We start from the raw sequence: 9644 nt of genomic DNA, 5'->3' as shown, positions 1-9644 counted from the left end.
TTAGAAGTCAATTCTGGATTTTTATGCCTTTAAAACATACCCTTGTTGAGGCTATGTTTTACCTCAGACAACAATTTGAGAATAAGGCATTCAATATACTTAGAATAATATTTTAATATAGTAAAACAAAGCAAATTCATTGTAATATATTATATTTTTAATGGATTCTATTTAAGGATTTACAAATGATAGTTCCTTTTGCTTAAACAAACAGAAGGAATTATATTTTAAGTTAATTAGTTTTGTAGTTCTGGAGGTTGGGGCTGGGGCCATGCACACTCTAGGAGAACATTCTACTTGAGTTGTATCTTTGGGGAGTGAAGTATAGGTGCTTAACAACTTACAGTGGTGTTAGGTTCAATAAGGCCATCGTAAATTGAAAATATCACTGAAAATTTACCTGATCTACCTACTAACTTGGACTATAGTTGGGTAAAATCATCTACCCTAACAAAATCTATTTAATGATAAAATATTGACCTCTTTCATATTTATTGAATATAGTGTTTCTTAGTGTTCTTTGTGGGGGGCTAGATCCACGACCCTTACAAGTTCCTTACATAAAATGAACTGTATTTACATATAACCCATACATTCTGTTTTTCTAATCTGCCTACTGATTACAATGCTTAGTTTAATGGATATGCTGTGTGAATACTGGTTATAGTATGTTGTTTCGAGAATAATAAATTTGTACGAGTTAGTAAATTTTTTTTTCCTGAATATTTTCAGATCTGTGGAAGTTCTCAGCCTGAAACTTCAGAGCTGGCCATCTTCATCTGTAAGCAGAGAACCATTCAGGCATAGTGACTGTGGGTCACGACTGTGACTGGAAGCAGAGCCTAACTGTTGCATCCTAGTAATGGGACTGAGGGTCTGGATAGTTAGACTGCCCACTGACAGTTCAGGAAAAGAGCTCAAGTGTAGTTTCTGCTTAATGACTTAGTCCCTACATCGCAGAAGCCCAGATCACAAGCCAGAGACCTATTTCTTGGCCAGTAGCTACCTGGATAGTTAACAACGTTCTTTCAACATTACCTGGCCCTAGATGGCTCCCTTTTGCTTCCTCCAAGAACATGTCTAGACCAGAATTTCACTCTGTAGACCTCCACTGAACCACCCTAGACAGGAAGAGAAGAAACCTTGAGCTTCCACGCCTCTTCCCTACACACTTGTACTAGCTCTTCCGCCCCACTCTTGCCCATCCTGGGAGAGAGGTCCTTTTTTTCCAAGGCTCCCGTTTTTCATCTCTTTGATTTTTAAAAGCTCACCAGTTTATCTTTATCTCCTCAGCTTTTGTCTACAAATAAACTTACTTCTTCAGCCTAAAACCGAACCAAACAACCATGCACATTCAGTGTCTCTTGCCTCTTCTGGGGTTCTCTGCTCCTTTCTGCAGTACACAGGCTCTAGCCCAAGCGTGTGCCACACCAACTCTCCCAGACATTGTACTTACCTGACCCCCTCCACACATGGATACCGATGGGTCCCTTTCACTTAGAGAAAGCCACAGCTGTCCCAATGACAAGAGTTTCCTTTTCTAAACCCCATCCACATGGCTCAGTGTCTTGACTTCTAGAAAAAGCAATCCCATCTCACTGGTTTTTTGGTTTTTTTTTTTTTTTTTTTTTTTTTTTGTCAGCTCAGCCTTCAGTCTTCATTGGGTTTCTATTTGCTGCTATGGCACAACTTTATTTTTAGCACCTGCTTTGGGGCTGAAATCTGAGGCAAAAGAAACCCAGTTTTAAACTCAGTTTTGGAAGTGTTTTTGCAACTTTTCTGCTTATGACAATGTTCATTATCAGCTATTAAAGTCATTTAGAATATTGTTGCTTGAAAAAAATAACTCAATTTGTAAAATTTATGTGAAAGTGATTGAAAACAGCCTTTCCTTATGGACTGGAAAGAAAAGCAACTCTCTCTCTCTCTCTCTCTCTCTCTCTCTCTCTCTCTCTCTCTCTCTCTCATCTGAGATAAGGTTTCTCTGTGTAGCCCTGGTTATACAGTAGTAGCCTGTAGTCTTGGAACTCACTTTGTAGACCAGCCTGGCCTTAACTCAGAGATCAGAGATCCAACAGCCTCTGTCGCCTGTGTGCTGGGATTAAAGGTGTGCTCCATCACTGCTGGCTAACAACTGTTCTTTTAAAAAGCATTGGTTTTGTTGTTTTGTTTGCAGGCAAACTGCAGCTTGAATTTAGGTGTGTGTGTGTTGGGGGAGGGGGATGTGACACATGAGAATTTACAGGAGAAAATGTGGCATGTCTATAGTGGCATTCATTTTTTTTTTTTTTTTTTTTTGGAAAAATGGTCTTTGTCAGTAACTGTTAGTTTTCAGCCCCAGGACAAAGGGCTGAGGTCACTATTTACCACATCAAAGCAGACCTGGTGACAGATCCCTCAGTCGCTTTCAGTTACAGGGTGCTCCTGGCTGGCACCACCCCCTGCCCTAAACTTCTCCAGCCCAGGGGCTGGGCTGCCCTTCCCCCAGCTGGCCTTTTCTATGTAATCCATTTTAGTTACCCCTCCTTTTTTGGGTCTCCTGGCTACTACACCTGGTTCTCCTCTTTTCTTTCTTCCCCTCCTACCTCTTCTCACATGGCTCAGGGTCATGTCCGCTCTGGACTCTCTCAGCCAGATGTCCCTGCCTTTGACTATGTCAATGTCTCCCTTTTATTCACAATAAACGTTCTCCTTCACACCTAGGAGCAGTGATGTCCTCCCTCCTCCCTCTTTTTTCATTCAGGAACAAACCTTACTACGGAAACGATACAGTAGGCCAGGAGCCCAGAAAGGAAACACATAACCATAAGGGGCTCAGGTTGTTTGACAACAGTGATGCCCATGAGATCTGTAGCTTGGTATGTCTTAAGAAAAGCACTTCAGGCTGAAGTTTGTAGTAACTTTATTTCCTAAAAATATGCCCTAGGGGTATGCTTTCACACCATCCTAACTTCTTTGAAAAGAAACAGAAACAAAAAGCTTATCTCCACACAGGCTCGATGGAGTCAGCCAAGTGCCCCTCGGAAAGCCTTCAGGTCCCTCTGGAGCAGTTCTGCACCCGGCCTCTGCAGGGCGCGGGCCTCCCAGCAGCTCTGGACGATTTTCTGCAGCGTCTTCCCAGTCAGGGAGGCGGTGAACACCACCCCTGCTAATGACGGGCGCAGATTGTAAGCTACCACTGCGTACTGCACGTACTGAGGCTCGCCGGAGTAAGGCACCTCCCTGGTGGTCATCTGCCACAGGGTGATGCCAAAAGAGTAGATGTCGGCTTTGGGCGTGGCGATCTCTCCTTTCAGGAGCTCCGGAGCTTGGTGCGTGTATGTGCCCCCTATGTGGTGAGGGGACGCCTGCTGGCACCGCAGATCCTGCAGCTTCTGGGAGCAGCCGAAGTCACTGATCTTACAAACGTCCTGTTCACTGATCAAAATGTTCGCTGGCTTAAGGTCCAAGTGCAAAATGCTTTGTGAGTGGAGAAAAAGCAGGCCATTAACAATATCTAGGGAATACTTGAGGCACTTCTCCAAACTCAATTGCTCTCTGCAGCTGAGAGGCTCCGGGGATCCCGTGGCACCGTAGATAACTTGGTGTAGTGTCACATTGCCCCCAAACTCCATGATTATGGTACCTAGGCTGTTGGAGCCCTCGGGCGTGCGCGTGCTGGCAGCCACAACCCGGACTATGTTGTCGTGGCGCAGCCTTGCAATGTTCAGTTCAGCCCAGAAACTCCGATGGGATGCACGTAGGTCCTTGGTGCACTTGTTCACTTGCTTGATGGCCACAGGAACACCGTGGTAAGTGGCTTTATACACCGAGCCAAACCCTCCAGAGCCCAACCTATGCAGTAGGCATACCTGTTCCCAGTCTATGGAGCACCAGGCCAGCCGGCGTGGCAGCCGCGGGGCCCGAGGAGGAGTGGCCCCTAGGAGGAGCTTCCCTGTCTTCCTCGGGGCCACCAAGGGGCTGCTGCAGGACCGCGAGTCCACCGATGGCGACAGCTCGCGAGGGAGGTAGCGACACAGGGTTAGAGGCGAAGGCATTACACTCGCAGATGGGACAGTCACATGAGACACTAGAGAGAAATGATGAGGAACAGCCAGGGAAGTTTGGAAGCATGGCCGAAAATCCTGCCTTCATCCCAACGCCTTTCCTTTAGTCTTCTCTGTATTCTCAAAACCAGCCACATCTGTGCTATCACGTCTTGCTACTCAACAAGTTTTTTTTTTTTTTTTTTTTTTTTTTTTTTTTTTTAATTAAATCAGGTGGGGTTGGGAGTGCAGATGAAGCTTGGTAGTTTCCAATGTAACAGTTGCTCTCTCACAGCTAAAGTGAATGAATCCTTAGCAGAACAACTTCTCACCCATTAAACAGTACTGGCCTGCCCCAAAGCTCACCTCTCCTTCCAACTAATTCTTTATAATCATAATACAATAAAAAAAATTCAAGTACCTTCTGATGATCATTAATCAGTCCTTAGACTAAAGAGAAAAAAAAAAGTACAGAGAACTTGGTGCACACTTTTCAGGCTATGATTGTTAGTGCTACTCTCCAGCTGCATTAAATCACTCTCAGCAGCTATTGGCTGCAAGAGTTGCAGTACAAACAGCAGACATTTGTTGAACTACTTGCCAGTGTTATTAGATCCAACCTTCGTAAGAATTAACATCTGTAACTTTAATGTCTTTGATCCAAATGCAATCATTGATAGAAGTCAGAACACATACCTCCTAAGTCCGTCAGCAGGGAGCATTCTGACACTGCGTTTGATTTAAATCTCAAGTTAAGACTCCGTAACAACACACTGACTTCCTACCATTTCTTCCTTTCCAAGCCGAGTTAGGTCACCCAGTGAGCTTGCTTCAAGACAGATTCTAGACTTCACAGCAAGCAAGTTCCTGGAATTTAATGCAGAGTTGGAGGGAGGAACAAAGGAACAAAGGTGGTTGTGATGACCTTGGCTGTAAATAACAGCAATTGTGGGAAAACAGAAGAAAAGCCAGGAGAAACAGACATGGCTCAGAATCACTGGTACCCATCTAGACTATGGAAAAAGCAGATGCTGAACATAAATTCAGGGTCTGGCCATCAAACTACACATTCATGTTTTTTGGTTTGTATACTAATGTGTTTGTTTTAATGCCATATCTTTGGGGGAGGGAGGCAGAAAAAACGGCCTTGCTCTGTTCTTTCAAGAACAGTCTCTCAAAGTGGTTAGGAGGTACACTTTTTAGCCACCCAGTTAAGTTTTTTACGCATACAGGTGATAGGTGATCTTTTTTTTTTTATGTGACAACTGTGTCCTGACTTTAGAATCACAGGTTTTGAAAAGGCAAGTTAATAAGAAAGAGCCATTTATATAAACAACTCAGAGTTCACACAGCTCCAGGTTTCTACTTGACGGTAAGGATATGGTTTAGTCTGCCATCTTGTACATAGTATGTAGTTGTTTGAGCCTCAATGCTTTATGTAAGAAATTAGGAAAATAAGTAAATATTCTGGGAGGATAAAAGTGGAGTAGTTTTGAACATATCAAGAGGACAAAACATTAAAAATGTAAACCATGGAACATTTTAATAGAAGCCCCATTCTATACACATATACCAAACCCAAACAAAAAAGGAAAATAGTGAGCATGACAAAATTTAAAAGCACTAAAATTATACTGCAAATTTGCCCAGCTATCACATAGATAAAATTACAGTGGACTTTAGAAGCATAAGAGTAATAGGTGGCCTTGAACCTCTGGGTATCACACAAAATACATTACAATGTGATTTATTATTTTGTAATTTTTAGTTTTAAGGCAATGTCATAAAAACCCCATTTCTAAAGTCCAGTCTGGTATTCACCCAGGATACAAGGTGTGAGCGAAAGTATGCGTCGCTGTGTATGCACAGATCTGAGCTCCTCCTGCTCACTGCTGTCTACTCAAGGCTTTAATGGCGTGTCTGCTGCTCTCTACGCGCTTCCTCTTGTGGGTATTAAAACTGCAGATGGGTTCCACCCTGGTAACCTCATCATAGGCTGCAAACACTGGTGAGTGGAAATGCATTTGTTAAGTGCGTTACCTAGCAAATGTCAGAGATGGATATTAACCCCCATGACAGTGCTACAGAGGGGCATCCTTAGCTCAGGAGAGGTCTGTTGAGTGCACAAGGATCCCACACCATTTAAATTAAAACATTGAGGTTTGGAGTCTTACAGATCAAACCATGGAAAGCTGGGAGACTATCTGTATTACTGTTTTACTATGGAAACTGCCTTTACTCTGAAAAGATCTATCACCACTTACCAATTTTCTTTCCTTTAACACCTAAGTTTTTATTGTGATTTTAATTAACTTTGTTTAATGCTGTCTTTGTGTCCACATGTATACAATATTTGGTATTTTCAACCTATGATGGGGTTAATCAGGGTGTAACCCATCTGTAATTTCAAATACTCATAAAAGAAAAATAAGTACTGAAAAGTGGACATGCAGTTAAAGCCCTTGGGTCGATGGGTACGTGGTGGATGCACTGGGCTTGGGGTTTGTGCATGCAACATGAATCATACTTTCACAAATACCTCGCATTTTGGATAAATACTAAACTGAGATTAGAAATGAAATTTTTATCTTAGAAACGGATAAAGCAAAAAAAAAAAAAGAAAAAGAAAAAAGAAAGAAAGAAAGAAAGAAAGAAAGAAAGAAAGAAAGAAAGAAGAAAGGGATAAAGCCTGGAGGTTTTGGAGATAAAGTACAAAAGCTCTGTTGTTAGATAGCTGGGGTTTCTTACTGTCCCACCACCTTAGTCTCCATCCCTTTAAAAGATAGTAAAAGCATACCCCAACCTTAGGTTTTTGAGGAAGACCCAGAATCCAAATTCTCCTTTGCTCAGGATATATAGTAGATGGCACTTAACTATTAGTTATTTATGAAACTCATAGAAATAAAACTCTGGTATTTGGGGGCTTATACTATATAAGAAACACAGACGTGTTAAACAGCACTAGCTTAAAATAATCTACTGGGGCTAAATAAATTCATTTTATTGTTAAGTTAAAAGTTTAAAGAGTGTTTTCCGGCACTTTCGTTTTGAAATGAAAGATATAAAAGCAGGTCGTATTATCCGTAAATGGCCAATCCACGGAACTTTAACTTTAATCTGATCAGATGCAATAAGGCTTTGTGATCCCCAAAGACAAAAGGCAGAATTTGAAGGTAACAGGGCAGGTGCGACCTAGGAATGCAAAGGAGGCAGCGTTGGCCCTGGCGGCTCCTGGAAGTGTGCACATCTGTTCCTTAGATGCAGGCTTCGGGATGTGCGGACATCAGCATGTTTGTTAGGTGTGACATCAGATACGGAATCTACAGCTCCGGGGACGCAGGTGGGTGCTGGAGCCCCTTGGGCTTTTCCTTCCTGCTCCCGGTTCCGGAAGTCTAGCGGCGGCTCGGCGGACTCGCCCGGTGGCTGTAGCCGGGCCCGGGGGCTAGTGGCTAAGGCCCTGGGGTCCCCAGAGGCCACCGAGGAGCTCCCCGCCCTTCTGTGCAGACTAGCGCGTTTCAGGGTCGTCGCGTAACCGTTGGGAGACATATTTTTTAAAAGGCTTTGGAACTCCACAGACGTCATGACGACTCTTAAGACCCGCGAGGGGTGGGGGTGGGGGTGGGCGAACCCGCCACCGCTACGTTCGCGCACGCGCAGTCCGGAACACACGCTGATCAGGGTGCTGGGCCGCCTCAGTGAGCTCAGGTTACATCCAGCCGGATTTCCGAATGGCGACGATGGAAGTTGTAGTATATAGGAGCCTTGGTGTCGTCCCCTTTCCCCCCGCCCCGCGCTCCCTTTACAAACGCTTATTAAGGTCGAAAACCTTTTGACTTAAAAAAAAAAAAAAGTTAAAACATAGACAAATACATATCTTACTAAAAATTCCAACGCAGAGATCCGAGTCAAACTTGAAAACACATCATGATTTCTCAATCTACTTATGGCAGCAAACTTTATGCTATTTATATTCTTCTGAAATTTGAATTTTATGTCCAGGGATAGAACACTGACTTGTTTCCGTATCTGTGAAGTGAGCATAGAATGGTTTTCATTTCTCTGGGATCAATTTCGAATTTCAGAGGCTGATCTACATTTTGTAGGACTGGAGTAGGTCTGAGGATGAAACGTGTGCACACGACTTGGTTCGGTCCCTCATAGAGGGAGTACCTGCTACTATCAGGGCTGATCATTTAAATTTTTTATTTTAACTCTGAAGATATAAATTATATTGAAATATTTTTTCACTTGAAAAATGTCAATACATTTACACATTTTATAACAAAACTCGTTATGGAGACTTTCGAGTTTAATGATATCTTGCAATTTTCTCATCTTCTTGACCATAAACTACTCATGGATATGTAAAAACACACCTGACTTTAATTTGGTGATTCTTAATTTCTTTATCATAGCTTAAAGGATCATTTTGTTGGCATCTTTCTTTGAGCCAGAAAACACTATGCATTTAATACTCATAAAGTCTGTATTTCTCATTGGTAAAAGTGAATCAAAATAATCACACTTTTGATTAAAGGGTTCAAAACTAATACAGGCTATTCACTTTATCATGTTTACTCATTTTTTTGCATTTGTGTCAATAAGGGCATATGACTCATCTTCATATATATGTGATTAAATGAACTACAGTAATAATTATTCTTTATTGCTCAAACTGACCCACTTTGGCAAGAGTGGACCTTGTTCTGTTTGTTAGGCACTGTCTCATGATTGGAATTATTTCTTGTCCTCCTACCTATGGGTTGGACCAGGTTCACAGTGCCTTGTGGAACCCATTTCTCAAGTATACCCTAGCAAAATAAAGCTGGAGATCACGGCTGCAGAGGTAGCTTTACAGATAGGTTCGTTTTCTTCCTTCTCTTCCTCTCTCACTTAAGAAAAAAAAAAAGTTGGAAAAACACAGTCTTTTTTTTTTAAAGGCAAATATTTCTATTAATTTTTAATTTAGGTTTCATAGTGTTTTTCTCAGTTAAATATGTTAGTTATTTTTTCCTCCCATGTTCTTAGTCATAGCATCCTGAGTTGAAGAAGATATAACTTAATTACTGGCTTTTTATCTCAGAAACTATAAACACAGTTCAAGGTTTCTTGCAGTTACTTTGTCTTTATATCGTTAGTTACTAAAGACGTACAGTCAAATTGTGTTCTTACATAATAACTTATGCTGTAGGATTTGCATGACATATAGCATGTATAATTATGGTACAGTTTGGTAGTGTGTGATTATATTAAATTGAGAGAAGCAGAGTTTAACTCTTATCCCAGGTCCTGAATTCACTCTGTAATGCATAGTGGCCTGAAACTTGTAATAACCCTTCTTCACTGGCCTCCTGGGTGCTAGACTTATGGACATGTGCCATCATGTCTGGCTCCAGATCATTAAAAATTATTACATTCTAAAAAAAAAAAAAAATAATCTGCCTTCTAGTTAACCAACAACATCTCCGGGACTCTAAGAAACACTTTGAATTTACTTTCTCTCTTTTGAGTTTCCTTTATAACATATGCCATGGTTTCCTCAATCTAATATCACACATTATGTTACCATGCAGAAAACAAAATGATTTTCTAATTTTATTATAGCCCAATGTCAGCCCC

At 41.8% G+C, this 9644-nt stretch overlaps 1 protein-coding gene across 1 annotated transcript; it reads right to left on the bottom strand.

Annotated features, from left to right (window-relative positions):
* Window positions 1-3005: 3005 nt before the first annotated feature.
* Mos (MOS proto-oncogene, serine/threonine kinase) lies at window positions 3006-4037 on the bottom strand. Its single transcript, XM_076923971.1, has one exon. It carries the CDS (start codon window positions 4035-4037, stop codon window positions 3006-3008), a length of 1032 nt encoding a protein of 343 aa, XP_076780086.1.
* Window positions 4038-9644: the final 5607 nt, after the last annotated feature.

Source organism: Arvicanthis niloticus, chromosome 25 (assembly GCF_011762505.2).
Source record: "Arvicanthis niloticus isolate mArvNil1 chromosome 25, mArvNil1.pat.X, whole genome shotgun sequence".
In the NCBI taxonomy this organism is placed as follows: domain Eukaryota; kingdom Metazoa; phylum Chordata; class Mammalia; order Rodentia; family Muridae; genus Arvicanthis; species Arvicanthis niloticus.
The sequence above is the reverse complement of the archived record's forward strand: the minus strand, read 5'-3'. Positions and strand labels throughout refer to the sequence as shown.

Bases quoted from the DNA above. Each gene is read 5' to 3' on its own strand.
- Mos (XM_076923971.1), bottom strand. From the start codon at position 4,037: ATGCCTTCGCCTCTAACCCTGTGTCGCTACCTCCCTCGCGAGCTGTCG.